The sequence below is a fragment of the Pangasianodon hypophthalmus genome, chromosome 9 (assembly GCF_027358585.1).
Source record: "Pangasianodon hypophthalmus isolate fPanHyp1 chromosome 9, fPanHyp1.pri, whole genome shotgun sequence".
Classification (NCBI taxonomy): Eukaryota; Metazoa; Chordata; class Actinopteri; order Siluriformes; family Pangasiidae; genus Pangasianodon; species Pangasianodon hypophthalmus.
The window spans coordinates 1789379-1809233 of record NC_069718.1 but is presented as its reverse complement, the minus strand read 5'-3'; the positions used below and the strand labels follow the sequence as shown (position 1 = coordinate 1809233).

The following is a 19855-nucleotide window of genomic DNA, read 5'->3' as shown; positions in this document are numbered from 1 at the left end:
CCAGTTTCTTGCATATTTAATGGTCGCGTGATGTATACAATGCAAAAAAGGGTAAACACTTTGAAGACAGGCAAATGTAGCTAGTACTTCTTTCTATAAAATAACAGTAAACCAAATATAAGATTTTACATTTTTTAAAAAGAATTTTCTTACTAATTTCAAACATGAAATAGTCTTGTTTTATTGGCAAATAATTTTGCTGACCTTTAGCATTTATTTCTTAAAAAAACCTGAAGATAAGATAAACAGCCAATAGTCCAGAGTGTCCCGTGTGATGCAGAAAGGGCCGGTGTGGCTGCAGGTTTTCATTCAGACCAAGCAGAAGCCACACTGAGAGTTTACTGAAAGCCAACATCAACCGATGCTGTGTAGGTGAGGAAAGTGAGCCAGACGTGGGCAGACTGGAAAAATAACTCTGTAACTGAAGAGGAAAATGTGGTCTTTCAGGAAGGTTTCTGGTTAGAGTTGAGTAATCGAATTCAAGGAAGTGAGCTGGAAAACTCTCACAAGCTTCATTCTGCACACAGACCCACAACCTGTGACTTCTGCAGAGCTGCCAGGACTCGACTGTTTACTAGCACGCGGAAGTAAGTCTGAAATACATTACAGAAACCAGCTAATGTGTTTAATTAACACTGAGTAAGGTGTAAGGTGTAAAGTTTAATTAAGTAAGGTGTAAAGGTGTAGGGTGACGAGTATTCACTGATCTGCTATTAGCTGTTATTATTGGTAACTTTTGCCACTGTGAGATCTTTGGCATGTCGCTGTCTTCTGGTCACATATAATTCACTTCAATTCAGTTCAGTTTTGTTTGTTTAAGTCTTTTAGCAATGGACATTGTCACAAAGCACCTTTACAGAAATAACTGGATTCAAAATAAATTGTAAATATGTGAATGTGTCCCTAATGAGTGAGCCAGAGGTGACCTTTACAATCTTCATTTTTTATTTCAAGTGTTTTTGCCTCTTGTTCCACATCAATTAGCCAACTATTATACCTTTTTTATTTATTAAACAATGATGCCTTTTTTAAAAAAATCTGTTTAATATTGTAGAATGTCTGCAAAGCAAGGTAAGTATATTAAGCACTGACTGAGACTTCACAAACAGTTTAAAGTACACAGTGAAATCTCTGTTACTGCGTCCAGCATCTTAATGCTCTCTGAGCTCTCAGTTCTTTCAAACTGGATAAAAAAAGTTGTTCATTGGAGCAACAAGTGGAGCCAAAGCGTAAACACCTACACACCACCACAGAGCCAGTATTTTTCCCTTTAATCTGTCACCTGTCTGTAGTGTAGCGCTGAGGGAAACCGAAAATTAAACTACAGGGAAGAAGGGTACGCCTGCCTCATTCCCTAGAGTCTCTTTAGATTAGATTAGATTAGATTAGATTAGATTAGATTAGATTCAGAGTACATGTACTAAACCAATGAAATGCAGTTCGCATCTAACCAGAAGTGCATAAGTGGCATATTTACAATAAATTACAAATAAGGATCTACAGCTATGAGGGTGATATGTACAGGGGAATGGATGACTTATGTACAGAAGGTGCAGTGGGTATTATAAATCAGGATAAATATGATCTCTAAATGTACGTACAATCAGTGTACAGTGGTGAAGTCATGTTAAGACTATGATAAGAATGTGAACAGGATATAAAAATGAATATATACAATGAATATATGCATACATACAAATTATATATATATATATATATATATATATGCACACACACATATGCATGTATGTAGGTACAGTAGTGCAAAAGATCGCATTATAATTTATGTTATAATTTATGTAGCGCCAGATGCAAGATGAATAAACAGTGAAGTAAATAACTGAAAACAGGTATTACAGTGTAGAGTGTGGATACAGCCACAGGGAAGAAGCTGTTTCTCAGTCTGCTTGTGCGGCGCTAAGGCACCGGTAGCGCGTTCCAGATGGGAGGAGGGTAAATAGTCCGTGATTTGGGCGAGAGGCGTCTTTGATGATGCCGTTTGCCCTCTGCAGGCAGCGTTTGTTGTAAATGCTCTCGGTGGTGGGTAGCTGAGTGCCAGCGATGCGTTGGGTGGTTTTCACCACCCGCTGAAGAGCTTTCCGGTCTGTTGCGGTGCAGTTGCCGTACCAGACTGAGATGCAGTTGGTGATGATGCTCTCGATGGTACAGCGGTAAAAGTTCACGAGTATCTTGGAGCAGAGGTGGGCCTTTTTCAGTCTCCTCAGAAAATAAAGGCGTTGTTTTGCCTTTTTAACCAGAAAGGAGAAGTTCAGGGACCAAGCCATGATGATCTAAAACTAAGTCGTGAAGATCTGAAACTAAGCCACGATGATCTAAAACTAAGCCACGATGATCTAAAACTAAGTCGTGAAGATCTAAAACTAAGTCGTGAAGATCTAAAACTAAGCCACGATGATCTAAAACTAAGTCGTGAAGATCTAAAACCAAGCCACGATGATCTAAACCTAAGCCGTGAAGATCTAAAACCAAGCCACGATGATCTAAAGCTAAGTCGTGAAGATCTAAAACCAAGCCACGATGATCTAAAGCTAAGTCGTGAAGATCTAAAACCAAGCCATGATGATCTAAAACTAAGTCGTGATGATCTAAAACTAAGTCGTGAAGATCTAAAACTAAGTCGTGAAGATCTAAAACTAAGCCACGATGATCTAAAGCTAAGTCGTGAAGATCTAAAACTAAGTCGTGAAGATCTAAAACTAAGCCATGATGATCTAAAACTAAGTCGTGAAGATCTAAAACTAAGCCATGATGATCTAAAACTAAGTCGTGAAGATCTAAAACTAAGCCATGATGATCTAAAACTAAGTTGTGAAGATCTAAACCTTATCTGTGAAGATCTAAAACCAAGCCACGATGATCTAAAGCTACGTCGTGAAGATCTAAAACTAAGTCGTGAAGATCTAAAACTAAGCCATTTAGGTCTAAGCCATAAAAAAAAAAAATTCAATTCATTTTCTTATGATTTTCATACATGACTAATTTATTTTATGTTATTTAAAAAAAAAAAACATGATTGGTTTATTTGATATGATTCATTTATTTTCAGATGTAATTTTTTTTTTTTTTTTTTTTTTTTTACATTTTTTTACACATCATTTATTTATTTTCACATCTAATTTTACTCATAATTCTTTTCACAGGTAAAATTGCTTTTTCCATGTTATTATTTCCACATGATTCATTTATTCTTAGGACATTAATGCAAAAATTCTTTTTTCTGAAGTGATTATGACTGAGGATATAGGATATAGTTGAGCAGCTGAGGTTAAGGGTCTTGATCAAGGATTTAATCATGGCAGTTTGGTGCTGCTGGATTTGAGCTCATGACCTTTTGAGTTTTAGCTGAAAGCCTTAACCACTGAGTTCATTCATTTTCTCCTTAATTTTGTCATCTACCAATTCCCACACACCAGCTACCATCTCCTGTATCATTTATATTTTTCTCAAGCACAGTTGGTCACTGAGGTTGAAAATGATGGAGGTAGAATGCAGCATTTATGGATTTTATCTCAAGTCTCTCATGAATGCCATTTTTCCTTTCTCTTAGGTCTACCTGCTAACATGGGAGCCGTCCTAGCCATAGTCACTGAGGTGGTTGTGACGGCAATAGCTTCCGTAGCCGAAGCTGCCGCTACAGAAGCTGCTGCAGCACTTGTAGAGGTTGGAGTGGAATCTGTTGTGGAGGCTGGAGAAGCTGCAGCCATTGCAGCAGAGACAGCAGCAGAAACTGCCGCAGAGGCAGCAGCTGAAAGTGCAGCCGAGGCAGCAAGCGAAACAGCAGCGGAGATCGCTTCCAGCACCGCAGCACAAATTGCAGCAAAGATTTTGACCTACGTAGCCAAACTTAGCAAACTTATAAAAGAAGCGTGTGCAATCGATGCCATTTTTAGAGCTGCGAAAGAAGTTTTAAAACTAATCTTGAGTGATCCTTCAGTTGCTGAAACATACAGGAAGCTGGAGGTAGCTGTGAACATTTTAGAAACACTCAACCAGAAGATGAATGAAATCACGACCTGGCTGGAGAACCACAAGAATGACTCCGTAGAACTTGAGGGAATTGATGTCCCTTTGGAATCAGGAGTCCTGGCCAAGTTCCTGCAACAACTCACAGTGGTAATCTGTAGTTGCAATTTTGAAATATTTACATTCAAATATCTTGAAATTAAACATATCAATAAGCTCCTTATAATTATGCAATCAATCGTGTGTGATCCTATTTCACCTTCTACCCACTGAACCACCGGGGTGGGGGGTGAGGTGTTTAACACCCGGATATCTTCTTGTGTTTGGGCACACACGTGCCAAAATTAAGTCCTGGGGCAACTATATGATGTAGTATTTTGCTATAAAATTCCACTGTCAACAGCTGTCTCTTCTTTTCTTCTCCTTACCGCATGCACGTCAGACCTTTTTGTACATATATGCATACAACTGTGGTTCTATGAACATCCTCTGAATATATCCCAGTTTATTTCTGTATTATCCTTTTGTATGTTTCAGGCTCTGGGGAACATGCAGAGACTCGCAGATGACATCAACCAACTCAACCAGAGCAATCGACCAATTAAAGATGCCCAGATTACAACCATAAACCGCAGCATGGTCCGTATTGTGTCAACATTTGAGTCTCTCGCTGAGTTCAAAGAAGAAAAACAAAGCAAGATAGCTGCACTGGCATCACTTCCTGTCAGTGTGGAGGAAGCGGAGGAGTGGAAGCGTGAGCTGGGTTCTGACGGTGGTCCTACTCTTCATCTCTTACATCACACCATGTACAAATATGAGTAAAAGATCATGGACTGTCCAGAACCAAAAGCATAAAATACTGTCCTGATTCATTGCCTGTTGATTCGATCAGAATATACCCAAGTCTGATGATTATAATGTTATTAATCAGTATATTATCAGTGAATTAATATTGTTATCATTTCTTACTGATACCTTACTTTGTGTATGGAAAATTTGGCCAAAGATAAAATAACTGTTTCCATAACAACTGCAGTAAATGTTTTTTTTTCATTCTTTTCATTTCAACTTACTAGTATGTGGCAAAAAGGTATATGCAAATAAAAGCAGAAGAAGAGAAATAGACCCAAAACACCAGTAAGAAATTAATGCTAATTAACTGGATTTAGTCACTTTTTCTGCTTCTTGCTAGCACTTGATGTAAATGATATGGAAAAGTTAGAGGCTAGCTAGCTAGTTAGTATCTAGATAAGATGTGATAAGCTAGCACACATTCATTTGCTAGCTCGTTACTGCTACTGCTTTATGACACAAGTAGCCTGTTGACTTTAAGCACTGCTCAAGTGGTAGAAAAACTTCAAACACATACAGTACTTTTCATCAACTCAGATCAACCAACAAAGAAATTATTTTCCTCATGGTCTAATGTAAAATAATATAATCATAGTACGATTGGTGGTGTTGGGGCTCCTGAGTAAGCTGTTGCTTATGGCCCCCAAATGGCTCTGTTAGTGTTCCACAAAAAAGGGATTCATACTTTATAAGAAATACACTCATCAAGGTAGAACAGATGAGAGGGGTCTATTGCCAGGACAGAGATCCTGACGCTCTGACTGTAGTCAGAAACTGCTGCACAGACAGAGCCATATTGCGAGGTGAGACGAAGAAAGGGCAACAGCAATTTCTGCAAAAACATATATATACAATAATAACTCCGCAATGAAATGTTGTTGAAATGCAATTCCACTTTCTTCTGATTCTTTGGGTTAAGCCAAGTTCAGTGGACACCATGATGTTAAGACTTGTCATGTTGGATTTTCTGCCATTTAGATTTTTTTCAAAAATATTTTTTTGTCTTGTTTGTCCAATTATCACCAAATTGGCCACGCAGCATCATGAGACCAGCCTGAAAATTAGCTGTTTCTCTTTTGATATAAGGGACAATTTGTCAATCACATGCAAATGAATTTGTTGGTGAAGCTTCTAAACAGGAAGCGAAGGCATATCTCAGCAACCTATTTAGACCAATCTTCGTAGGTCTCCAAAGGACCTCATCCTCCAAGAAGCTTTGTCTAATTTCACCTCTAGGTGGCACTATAATTAATAAATTTGTAAAAAAAACTCAAAAAATTGTAAGGTTGTTTTTAACCTCTCAACAACAAATCAGTAAAGATTCTTGATTCCCTCAAAGATTCAGAGTGTTCATAATTTTACAAAGTTGTGATTTTTCAAACACAAATTTCAGCCATTTTGAATTTTTATAAAAATCTTTATTTGTTTGCTTATTCTCCTACAAAGTTTGTCCAATAACCAAAACATTTGGAAACAAGCGATGAACCTGAATAAAACTTGTTACACAGATTTTTGATATGATGCGTGGTTTGTCCTTACAGCACTCATTTTCTAAAGGACTTTGACGGCAAATCCACCAAATACGAAATGAGAGCATATCTCAGCAAAGCTGTGACGTTTCTGACCAAACTTTGTAGATAACTGAAGGACTTCCCCTTAAGGACTTCCAAAAAGTTTAGTCTAAATTCACCTCTAGGTGGCGCTATAATTCACAGCTTCATAAAATTGCTAATAATTTTAAAACTGCTCAACATCAAATCAAGATTTTTGATTGTCTTGATTCCTTTGAAGGACATAATTAATGCAAGGACGAATAGACTCAAGCACAGTTTTTATCCAATTGCAATAACTGCTCTGAATGCTGCTAAAAAATAACATACAATATTTCAATCTGTATCTTGCTGGATCTGTGAAACAGTGGACGTATGTGTAGGATGTAGAATCATGTTCAACATTTTTATATATTGCATGTGTGTGGGTATGCTCATGTGCAGTTTAAGGTATATTTATTCTTATTTATTCATATTTTTAGGAATTCTAAAGTATTTAAATTATTATATTTTAGCATTGTTGTCATATTAATTGTTTAGGCACTGACTGAAGAGCACTTTTAAATTTCGTCGTACCTGTGACAATGACAATAAAGGCATATTCTATAACCATGAAATTCCGAAGAGAGAATCAGGTGACCATCTCAAACAAAACTTGATTTTTGATAGTGTGAAGGATTTTCACCAAAACTGTAGATTAGTAACGGGTCTTGTCCTAAGGGGACTCCAAGAGGTTTTGTCTAAATCCCATCTAGTGGGCCCTATTATCCACAAATTCGTAAAAGTGCTCATAACTTTTGAACAACTTTACCTGCAATCATGATTCTTCCTTCTCTTGATTCCCTGGAAGGTACATGTCACAGATTTGTGATATGCCTAACAGGATATTGGACATTTTGAAATTTAACAAAAACTGTCTTTTGATTCTTCTCAAACACATTTTGTCAAATCATCAGGAAATTTGGATAACAGTATAAAGAGATCAGTCCAAAACAAATAGTTTCCCTGATTTTTGGTGTGTATGTGATGTTTGTCCATTACCTGTAAATGACTTTTGGTGGCTTGCTCAGCAAACAGGAAGTCATCTAGATTTAGCAACATAATCTAGCGTTAAGAAACAAAACTCGACTTCATTTCACAACTTGGGAGGACTACTGAAAACAGGAAGTGTGGCAATATCTCAACAAATGGTTTGAGCAACGGTTAGTGAATAGACGGAAGAGCCTGAGAAGGTGAGTGCACTTGCAGGAAATGACAATAAGGAATGTTCTGTGTTTCAGTGAATGGTGATGAGGATAAAGAAGGGAAAGAGCGAGTTCAGAACTCTGTGTGTGTGTATGTGCTTAAACTACCACCGCTGGAAAAGTGAGTAAAAGAGTCACGGACAATAAAGAGCCTTTTCTGAGTTGTGCCTCCAGTTTCTTCATTTCAATTTCCCCACTGCGGGACAAATAAAGGAATATCTTACTCTTACTTATTTCCCTCAGAATCAAGGAGTGTTACACAAGACTTGATGCTTTGCCTTCAGATTTTGTATATCTTCTTGGTAGAAAGTGCAGATGGTCTTGATGGCTTCTAGTCTTCCTTCGTCGCCAAGGGCCGGGGACAGAAAGTGCTTGGCCCCCTTAATTGCTGCTTGCAGCTATACTGGGCCTCTTTAATTGAATGGCTTTACTCCAAACCTTAGTGGCTTGAAAACAAGTCACTGATAATAATGTCAACTTAAAAAAGCTTTAAGGAGCCTAAATATTGTTGTATTTAAATAATGAGCCTAATATTTGAGTAGTTGTATTATGTTAATAAAAATAAGCATAGAGGTGGTCAGTGGAATTTATTTTGCATGTAAAGGGATCTGTGGCTGCAAAAAGTTTAAGCCCCCTTCTCTACTGAATGAATAACAGCTCAATGACAGCTCATCAACATGTTTTATATGTTCAAATACCTCTAGGATTAACAAAAATTTCAATTTTTCCATTGTTCTTTTTCTTTCAATGAATAAATACCATGGAATTATTTAGCTTTCACGGCACTTTATTGTAGCCTACAGTCATGATTATAAAAAAATTCTAATACAGAAATAACAAATAAATTAATTAGATCCAATATACAATGTTACTTAAAAGTGTGAGTAGGAAAAATATATTTAATCATTTAAAACTGCGGTTGCTAGTTTTTTAATTTTTTAAACAATTTTACCAGCATTATTTGTGTAAGATATCTGTGTAAAGCGCTTAAACAAGCAACACAAACACATTTTGCTTTAAATCCTGAAAATTTTAACAGCCATTTCCAGTTGCCTTGACTGAAGGCAAACATTTAAATGTTAAAATTGAGTCAATTTAAATAAATTCTCTATAAAGCCATATGAAAATATATTACATCATCATCAGTATTCGAATCTCTTTTCACTGTACTGACGTAGTTCTGGACGAAGAGCCAGGAATGTTCTGCTCCAGTTTAGAGTCCGGACAGTAATGGAAGGTGTGAGTAGAAACTCGTGATTGTCTTATGACTGTAGTTCCTCTTCTGCTTCAGTTCCTTAAATTCAATGCTTAACATTTCATAGAAAGTGGTGGTGAAATTGTGACCTTCATGACTCTGACAGTTCTGGCTCTAGAGTATTGTGTATAAAAGCACAGTGTAGTGTTGTGAGTTTTGTATGGCTATTCCAGCAAACTTTAGTTGTATTTCATTTTGTAAGGGTTGACCGAAATTAATTTCGTAATATCATATATTTATCTATCTCATATTATATATATATATATATATATATATATATATATATATATATATATATATATACAGTCAGGTCCATAAATATTGGGACAGTGACACAGTTTTGGTAATTTTGCCTCTGCACACCACCACAGTGGATTTGAAATGAAGCAGTCAAGATGTGACTGAAGCGTCGACTTTCAGCTTTAATTCAAGGGATTTAACAAAAATATTGCATTAACCGTTTAGGAATTACAGCCATTTTTTACAGAGTTCCTCCATTTTCACAGGCTCAAAAGTAATGGGACAAACTAATATAATCATAAATATTCGGATTATTTTTAATACTTGGATGCAAATCCTTTGCAGTCAATGACTACCTGAAGTCTGGACCCCAGGGACATCACCAAATGCTGAGTTTCCTCCCTTGAGATGATTTGCCAGGTCTTTACTGCAGCCATCTTCAGTTGCTGCTTGTCTGTGGGTCTTTCTGCCTTCAGATTTGTCTTCAGTAAGTGAAAAGCGCTCAGTTGGGTTGAGGTCAGGTGACTGACTCGGCCATTTAAGAACATTTAATTTCCAAGCTCGTGGGCTGCTTTCACAGTATGTTTTGGGTTGTTATCCATCTGTACTGTGAAGCGCTGTCCTATCAGTTTTGCAGCATTTGACTGAATCTGAGCAGAAAGTATAGCTCTGTACACTTCAGAATTCATCCTGCTACTTCTATCAACAGTCACATTATCAATAAACCCCAGTGACCCAGTTCCATTGGCAGCCAAACATGCCCATGCCATAACACTGCCTCCACATGTTTGACGGATGATGTGGTATGCTTTGGATCATGAGCTCTTCCTTTCCTTCTCCATACTTTTCTCTTCCCATCATTCTGGTACAAGTTAATCTTGCATCAGAACTGGTCAGGCTTTTTTTTTTAGAGGTTTTTTAGCAAAGTCTAATCTGGCCTTTGTGTTCTTGAGTGTTACCAGCGGTTTGCATCTTGAATTAAACCGTCTGTATTTACATTCATGAAGGTGGCTCTTGATTGTAGACTTTGACAATGATAGGCCTACCTCCTCCAGAGTGTTCCTGACTTGGCTAGCTGTTGTGAAGGGGTTGTTCTTCAATAAGAATAGAATTCTGCAATCATCCACTTTAGTTGTTTTCTGTGGTCTCCCAGGCCTTTTGGTGTTGCTGAGCTCGCCAGTGCATTCCTTCTTTTTAAGAATGTACCAAATTGTTGATTTGGCCCTCCTAAAGTTTCTGCTATCTCTCTGATAGGTCTGTTTTGGTTTTTCAGCCTAATGATGGCCTCCTTCACTTGTATCAACACCTCTTTGGATGGCATATTGAGAGTTCCCATGAACAGCTACCAAATGCAAATTCAACACTTGGAATCAGCTCCGGACCTTTTATCTCCTTAATTTATCATGATATAAGGAGGAAACAGGCCACAGCTGGCCATGAAACTGCTTATCAGTCAATTGTCCCATTACTTTTGAGCCTGTGAAAATGGAGGAACTCTGTAAAAAATGGCTGTAATTCCTAAACGGTTAATGCAATATTTTTGTTAAACCCCTTGAATTAAAGCTGAAAGTCTACGCTTCAGTCACATCTTGACTGCTTCATTTCAAATCCACTGTGGTGGTGTACAGAGGCAACATTACCAAAACTGTGTCACTGTCCCAATAGCAGCACTAACTTACCTCAAACACCCAAAAGAAAAGAGAAATAAACAACATAAAACTTCCCTCCACTCCCTAACTGAACCAAAAACAGGGATGAACATAGTATCTAAAGAAAAAGGCACTCTCCCCCTGCAGCTTCCCTTTTTTTTACTCTCAGCAAAATACCAAGAATAGAATTCAAAAGAACATGATCTTGTACTTATCGTAAATAAGCAGAACAAGAACAAGCACTACCTCCTGACACAGTTCACAACTGTAGCACTATTAGCCACTGGACATTATCAGAAAGCAGCTTTACAGAAATAAATGGATTAAAAAATATATTTTGTAAATATGTGAATTTATCCCTAATGAGTGAGCCAGAGGTGATGGTGGTGAGGAAAAACTCCCTGAGATGATATGAGGAAGAAACCTTGAGAGGAACCAGGCTCAAAAGGGAACCATCCTCATCTGGGTGCAACGGATGCGATTATAAATAAATCCATTCTATTATTGTGTACTATAAGGACAAATAAAGTTCATCACAGTTTTTGTAAGAAGTCCGGTTGGTTAAAATCTATCCACCGTCCACTGATGGAGTCCTGAGTACAAAGCTGCTCGTGGCAACAGCAGCCCCAAAGCCACTACAGCAATCGCAGTCCCAAGCCATTACAGTACAGTACAGTACAGTACAGCTCCCCATATGAGATCCCCAGGCCATCTCCACAGCCCCCAAGAGGCACCATCCCCAGCCAGCCAAATGGTTCTTCAGACCGTCCATATGGGGCCCCAGCAGCAGCGAGCAACTCAACCGATGAGAACTCCAACCAGAAGTAGGGCATCAGGATGGGTCAGGCAGCAAGGAGGAGCAGAAGGGGTCAGGATCACTGGCATCTCAGAAGTAGCATGTGTAGCTCGACAGAGAGAGAGAGTGAGGGAAAGATGGAGAGAGAGGGAGAGATTGTTAGGTCTGCTTTTGTCCTCTAATGGTTAAGGACAATGTACTTTGCGTGCAGAGAGCAAGCAGGGACTCCGGCAAGACTAGCTATGACAGCATATGACAGCAGCTCTGACAGTAGCGCAGGTGCAAATCACAGGTTTATATTAATGCGCTCGTTCTAATAGGTTATGGTTTCCATAGTAACAGCTCATTCACAGGAACGTGTAAAGCCGACGCTCTACTGATAATAATAAATGAATTATAATAATCATTGATATGGTGCTTCACGTAAAAGGATTAAAAAAAAAAACATGTAATCGTTGATATGGTGAAGTTTTCTGTAAGGAGATGTTTATGTAACATGTAAGGAAGGAGTCTCCAGTGTCAGCGCTTTGTAACAGTCAGAGGTAAAGCTGGAACTTTAGGTTTTCTGATATTGTCAGGACAGAGGCCATGAGTTGCAAGATGGAAATCTATTTCAGCTTTTGAAATTCTAAGCCAAGGATGATGCCTGTCTCTCTAGCTGGCTATCTCGCTGTCATGACTACAGCTCTCCTTTCCACTACTCAATCAGTACAGATGGCAATAACGATGTCTCAGGACTGGAGCAAGAATCTGTATGTTTTAGACATGTGGACCGGCTGCCTTTCCAAAGTTCAGATTTCTTTCTTTATTTATTTAATTAAGTCGTCATGTGATCTGAGATGACGCAGTGCCCTCTTAGCCACGCCCCCTTATCTCTGCTCCAGTTCTGACTCCATGATGAAGGACTTCACAGTTTTCTAACGTCTCCTGTTGTTTAAGCTCTTCAAATCGCAGAAAATGGCGGATGAGGCAGAAAAATCTCCTCTGCTGTGTGCGGAGGCGAGCGGAAGTGAGCTTCACCACTCCTCAGTGCCAGACAGTGAGTTTTATTCGGATTATTTTCATGATTTTATTACTGAAGTGCGTTTCACACACAGAGACGAGTCACAACTTCCGTATTGTAATACTGTGTGTATTGTGTGTGTGTGTGTGTGTGTGTGTGTGTGCGCACTGACTTTATTCCATAATGTGATCATACACACTTTTATTCCTCGTATCCAGACTCGGTTCCACTTTGACACACTGCCTGATGAGTCATTTTCAGGTGATGTTTACTAAAGAGTTAGAATCGGTTCAGAATCGGTTCAGATTGGTTTCCGCGCAGTTCCTTATCGATTCAGACACTTATTAATTAATTAATGAAAAATACATCACTGTCGCTATTCTAAATTAGATAAATATACCCTAAAAGGTTGTTTAGTTCACTAGTCTCGGCTTTAGAACCGATCAGTGTTTGTAAACAGAGCGTCATTTCCGGGTTCTGAATCACTGAGTCAGTTAGACTGAATCACTGAGTCAGTTAGACTGAATCACTGAGTCAGTTAGACTGAATCACTGAGTCAGTTAGACTGAATCACTGAGTCAGTTAGACTGAATCACTGAGTCAGTTAGACTGAATCACTGAGTCAGTTAGACTGAATCATTGAGTAGGTTTAATTAACTGAACCACTGAATTAATAAGAGTGAATCACTGAGTCAGTTAGGCAGAAATACTGAGTCATTTAGCCTGAATAATTGAGTTGGTTAGACTGAAGTTAGACTGAATCACTGAGTCACTTAGATTTAATAACCGAGTCAATTATGCTGAATCACTGAGTCAGTAAGATTGAATCAGTGAGTCAGTTACATACTGTAGAATAATGCTGTTTGGTTGTTAATAAATAGTTTAATATTTTGATTACCAGCTGGTTGTTTTTCTTAAAACACAAAACAATTAAAGGGAATAAACTATTATAACTATTATTAATATATCAAACTGTCAAAATCAAGAAGTAACTGAGCAAAACCCGTGCAGTGGTATAATCAGATTTATAGCAGAGACATGTAAGAGATCATATAAATAAAATTTTAAACAATGTAAAAAAAAAAAGTGTAAATTTTATTATTAAATGCAATAATAATATCCTTAAACCTTCTGTTTACATCATGATTTTAGAAACATTTTAGAATAACGACACTAATAACGGATGTATATGTTGGTTATTTCAGCTGAGAGAGAAAGCTGCCTCATTATTTTATGGTACAGTTACTTACTGTCATTATAATAACTTTTATTGTTTTGGTCCTCTTTCTTTCTTTCTCTTCCCGTCTGATTCGTGGTCGTTTTCCAGATGTCCCGTCCGCTCCACCGTATCAGGGAGAGGCTCCTCCTCCTTACTGGGCGGTGCCAGCTGTTGGCTCCGCCTCCGTGTGCTGCGGTGTGTGTGGAGCTCAGATCGCACTGAACCCTAACAGCAGCCAGCATATGGTGAAGTGTGGAGTGTGTCAGGAGGCAACGGTAAGTGCGCTCCGAATTTTCCCCTTCCCTTCATCATGATTCCTGGTGACAATTCCCAGCTATTCCATCAGGAAACTCGGCTTATCCCGAAGCACTGCTGAATTCTGCATTGTGATTGGTCAGAAGGTGTTGATTAATTCTCTATAACAGCAGCTCTGACAGTAGCGCAGGTTTATATTAATGCGCTCGCTCTAATACGTTATCGTTTCCATAGCAACAGCTCATTCACAGGGACGTGTACGGCAAAAGCTCCACATAATCTAAGAATAGTAATAAACAGATTTAAAAACGTGTCGTTTAACGAAGTAAAATGTGTAATCATTGATGCGGTGAAATTTTCTGTACGGAGGTTTTTTTTTTTTTTTTTAACATTGATGGAAGGAGTCTCCAGTGTCAGCGCTTTGTAACAGTCAGAAGTAAAGCTGTAACTTGAAATTTTCCAACATCTTCAGGACAGGGGAGTTTACGCTTCTTTGCGGTTTCTCAGTAACGTGACAAGCTGCGTTGTTTTTGTCTTATTAACTGTAGAGAGAGTAAAGAGAGGCTGGTGAGGGAACGAGTGTTTATAGCTGCTATAACGTAAGTGACAACAGGAATTAACTCTTTCCCAGACGCTCCGCAAGATTAAATGTAATGACAATTGGATAAAAAGTACAATGTGTCATCCTTTAATACATTAGACATTGTAATGGTTGGTAAATTGCTGTGGTATAAGAGGAGCAACTCACTCGAGGACGTGCTGTTAGAGGAAAATAATCATCTTCGGGGTGATAACAGTAACTCCGCCTCCTCACACCATCCAGTCGCTCAGTATTTTACTGTAACAGCGCCACAGTTCCAGAAAACACACGGGGGAAAAATGACAGAAAACCAGTAGACAGTCATGGTAGTTAGCTGGATGACCACTAGGTGGTGCTGGTGTACAGCATCGTCCCCACACTGTATTAAAGCAACTGCTGTTTTTCACTTTAAAATGAACAGGAAGTAAGCGACCGCTTTACAGAGATTCAGGATTTACTGCGATTCAGTAAGAAAGTTGTTTAATATGGATGTACAGAATATCAACACATTCAGCTCTGTGATATCTGCATTAACGAGTTCCTAGAGTTTTTAAATCAATTACTGATTTTATTTCTTTTTGTTGCGAACACTACGACTGTTAGCATTTATACTACAAGCTGCAGTTTAAGCTTACACATTTGGGCTTGACTGTGTGTGTGTGTGTGTGTGTGTGTGTGTGTAGCCTATAAGGAGTCCCCCTGCAGGAAAGAGGTTTGTACGCTGTCCATGCCACTGTCTCCTGATCTGTAACGCGTCCTCACAGAGAGTGGCGTGTCCTCGTCCTCAGTGGTAAGGGAAACTAAACTAGAAAGCTAAACTAGTCTTTATTCCCCCGGTGGTGGTTGAGGTGCGAATCAGACGGGATTAGAATCGTGTCTCTCTGTGTTTCCTCAGTAAGAGAGTGATCGAGCTGACTGGCCCAGGTTCGAGCAGCGCAGTGGTGCAGTATTATGGGACGCGAGCGAGCTGTGGACACTGCAGCCAAACGTTCCTGGTGAGCATCGTCATTATCTAATAACAGCTTTTTACAGACTTAAAGTAGATTTAGAAGAGGACGTACTAATATACAGAGTTACACTAAAGTGTTTCAGTACATCTACAGTGAAGATTTACAGATTCAGTGTTCTGATTTACAGTAAAGTTTTACAGATTTACACTGGGGTTAGTGGGAGACAGGTTTACAGTGCTGACTTACAGTAAAGTTTTAAGATTTACAGTAAAATCATAGATTTACAGTGCTGATTTACAGTAAAGTTTTACAGATTTACAGTTCTGATTTTCAGTAAAGTTTATAGATTTACACTGGGGTTATTGGAAGACAGGTTTACAGTTCTGATTTACAGTAAGGTTTTACAGATTTACAGTGGGGTTAGTGGAAGACAGGTTTACAGTGCTGATTTACAGTAAGGTTTTACAGATTTTGTGTCCCTGTGTTTTAGGGCCCTCAATCAGGAAAGAAGATGCGTGTTCGATGTCCTCACTGCCGGAAAGTGTAAGACCTGTCTGCCTCTCTGTTACTGAAACTGAAACTCTGATCTTTGTGATGTTTCAAATTTAAAAGGAAAAAGAAAGGAAAAAAACAATCACTACTATTTCACAAAACTTTAGATTTATTTTAAAATAACCTAACATGGGTTAACAATGGCATTTAAAACAATAGTTTATTCTTGGATAAAAACAGACCATGAAAATGTAGATTTACTGTACAGATTTATAGTAAAGATTTATAATACAGATCTACAGTACAGATTTACAACGCAGATTTACTTTACAAATTTACATTCCAGAATTACAGATTACAATGCAGATTTACAGTGTAGATTTACAGAATTACAGCAGTTACAGTGCATATTTACAGATTTACAGTACAGATTTACAGTTGTACAGATTTACAGTGCAGATGTACAGATTTACAGATTTACAGATTTATAGTACAGATTTATGGTGCAGATTTACACTACAGATTTACTTTACAGATTTACACTACAGCTTTACAGATTTACACTACAGATTTACAGAATTACAGCAGAGTTACAGTACATATTTACAGTGTATATTTACATATTTACAGTGCAGATTTACAGATTTACAGATTTACAGTACAGATTTATAGACTTACAGCACATCGCTCTATAGAAACGTTTGTGTTTGTCATGGTCAGGAGCTTTATCGGACAGGAGTACCCCATGAAGCGCTGTGTGTACTTCACCCTGATGGCCATCTTCTTTGCCATCGTCGCTGGAGGACTGATCGTAAGAAACACATTGAAGTTACAGCATCAAACTGTTTTAGGTGTTTGTGTGTAAAAATGTGTTGTACGCTCTCGTCGTCCCACAGGGTGCCACGGTGGCGGAGGCGAAGGATTACAACGCCATCTACGCCCTCTGGACATTTTTGTTGGTGCTGTGCGTGGGGTGTATGTGCTGGGCGGTGTATTGGGCTCGGATTAAAGTCAGCACACCTCTGCAGAGTTAATCTGTGGGAAGGACAGATGTGGTCCAGATCCGATCTTCTCTGTGTCCGATACGTAACATCAGGCTCCCGAATTTCCTGTTAGCCATTATCAAGCAGCCATATGCTCAAATAACAGATTTGTTATGGTTCATCAATACATAAATCTAATCTGTGAAGCAGAATAACACACTCAATAGTCTTGATAATCAAGTAATATTTTAAATGATAAATCAGTAGTTTAATATACAAATGCATAAATAAATCTGCCACCAGAGTACGCAGCTATTAAAGCATGGAAATTATGAAAATTCCTTAGTCAATAAACATTAGCTAATTCTAGCTAACCAGTGTTACATTTGATCACGGTTATATAGTATTATTTTATGAACTAACGTGTTTTTTATTCAATGATCTAAACGCTAACTCTCATAATGATTGACAGTGGAGTCTTAATACCAGTGTAAAAACAGGTGGAATAAAGACAGCGGTCGGAAAGACAAGACAAAACACTTGTGTAAAAATAAGTTGGGTTTATAGTTAAATATGTGCTTTATAGTTAAAATAGCACCACTACGGCTACATGCTAATTATCCAGAGGCTAGCTTTAACAGTTCTACACGCAGGCTGAGTTACCGAGTTCCACTATACTTACTACTTTTACTGTATTTTCTATTTACATTCTAGATTTTGGTGTGTAAATGTTCAGAAACTGAAATAAATTGATCTGATTTAATGATTGCACTTTGGAATGACAGTTTTTCTGTCATTTGACACTTTTTTTTTTTTTGTAAATCAAACTGGCGATTACATTTGTATTTTTTACATTAATATTCAATTCAGTTGAATTTTGTTTGTATGGCGCTTTTAACAATGGACAAGCAGCTTTACAGAAATAAATGGATTCAAAAATTATATTGTAAATATGTGAATTTATAATATATATTTCAACAAAAATAAAGAAAGAAACTGTGATAGTTCAGCTGTATCTGTGTTGTATGATGTTTATTTGTAAGTTCTGCTAATTTCGGTTTTGAGACTCTGGCAGTGAGAATTTTGTTTTTAATATTCAGTGTTAAAACTTTAGATTTGTCTTTTTTGAAGTTTCAAGCTGAAGTTAGATTTAATCCCTGACTGCACTGGATGGAGGATATGCTTGATACGTCGTATGTGAAAGAGACGATTCCTTGAATCGACTCTTTGGTTTCTTTGAATCGACTCTTTGAAATCTTTGAATCAACTCTTTGGTTTCTTTGAATCGACTCTTTGGTTTCTTTGAATCGACTCTTTGGTTTCTTCGAATCGACTCTTTGAATTCATTGAATCGACTCTTTCTGTGAATCGACTCTTTGAATCCTTTGAATTGACTCTTTTCCAGTGAACATTGAGACATCCATAGGCTATCCCCCGCCCCCCCTTTTCCCATTTTGTTTGTAATTGTAGGTGAAGCTGTTACTCTTGCAGTGTAATATAATAAAAGATAACACAACGATTAGAGTAAGATTTTGTGAAACAGTTTCAGACATTAGAAGATCCAGAATTCAGCTTCATGACTGGTTTTCATCCTTCCTAACTTCTCCCACACCACCCCATTGCTGCACTTCCTCCACTGGCTTCCTGTAGCTGCTGCATAAGATTTAAAACACTGATGTTCAACTACAGAGCCAAAAACAGACCAGCACCTGCTTATCTCAAAGCACTTATCACACCCTACACTGCACCACGTTCCCTCCAATCCTCTAGCACTGCTCGACTGATCCCTCCATCTCTCAGGCTACAAGGAAGACCTGCATCGAGACTCTTCTCTGTTCAGGAGCCGAGGTGGTGGAATGAACTTCCCCTAGATGTCCGAACAGCTGAGTCACTGGCAGCCTTCAAACCACGACTAAAGACCTACATTTTCCTAAAGTACTTAAATTAGTGCTTTATTTAAAAAAAATAAAAAATCTTGTGTTGTCTGTGTGCTTTTTTTACTACATCACCTCCCCAACAGAGTTTCTAGACTGATGGTATTCTCAGTCTGTGACCAAGCGCACCAGTATCAGGATGTATTTACTGATAAAGTAAATGTAAGAAGAATAATCGCAGGTCAAACGATCACAAGCTCCATTCAGTTCAGAAAAGATTTACCCGAAAAAAAAATAGCTAGCTAGCTAGTGTGAAATTTACCCAAAAAAAAAAACTAGCTAGCTAGTGTGGAATTTACCCGAAAAAAACTAGCTAGCTAGCTAGTGTGGAATTTACCCGAAAAAAAAAACTAGCTAGCTAGTGTGGAATTTACCCAAAAAAACTAGCTAGCTAGTGTGACCTTTACCCAAACAAAACTAGCTAGCTAGTGTGGAATTTACCCAAAAAAAACTAGCTAGCTAGTGTGGAATTTACCCAAACAAAACTAGCTAGCTAGTGTGGAATTTACCCAAAAAAAACTTGCTAGCTAGTGTGGCCTTTACCCAAACAAAACTAGCTAGCTAGTGTGGAATTTACCCAAACAAAACTAGCTAGCTAGTGTGGAATTTACCCGGAAAAAAAACTTGCTAGCTAGCTTTTTTTACTATATCACCTCCCCAACAGAGTTTCTAGACTGATGGTATTCTCAGTCTGTGACCAAGCGCACCAGTATCAGGATGTATTTACTGATAAAGTAAATGTAAGAATAATAATCGCAGGTCAAACGATCACAAGCTCCATTCGGTTCAGAAAAGATGTGGAATTTACCCGAAAAAAACTAGCTAGCTAGCTAGTGTGGAATTTACCCGAAAAAAAACTAGCTAGCTAG

At 38.2% G+C, this 19855-nt stretch overlaps 2 protein-coding genes across 2 annotated transcripts; both read left to right on the top strand.

Moving 5' to 3' along the window:
- Positions 1–129: 129 nt before the first annotated feature.
- On the top strand, positions 130–5030 carry LOC113523874 (uncharacterized). Its single transcript, XM_026909926.3, has 3 exons — positions 130–587; positions 3569–4134; positions 4522–5030. The coding sequence occupies exons 2-3, from the start codon at positions 3583–3585 to the stop codon at positions 4804–4806; spliced, it is 837 nt and encodes a 278-aa protein (XP_026765727.2). The 5' UTR covers positions 130–587; positions 3569–3582; the 3' UTR covers positions 4807–5030.
- A 7408-nt stretch (positions 5031–12438) lies between these two features.
- On the top strand, positions 12439–18067 carry LOC113523871 (type I phosphatidylinositol 4,5-bisphosphate 4-phosphatase-B). The gene is made up of 7 exons (XM_026909921.3): positions 12439–12609; positions 13901–14067; positions 15311–15417; positions 15523–15622; positions 16068–16120; positions 16790–16880; positions 16966–18067. Exons 1-7 carry the CDS (start codon positions 12528–12530, stop codon positions 17101–17103), a joined length of 738 nt encoding a protein of 245 aa, XP_026765722.3. The 5' UTR covers positions 12439–12527; the 3' UTR covers positions 17104–18067.
- The last annotated feature ends 1788 nt before the right edge of the window (positions 18068–19855 follow it).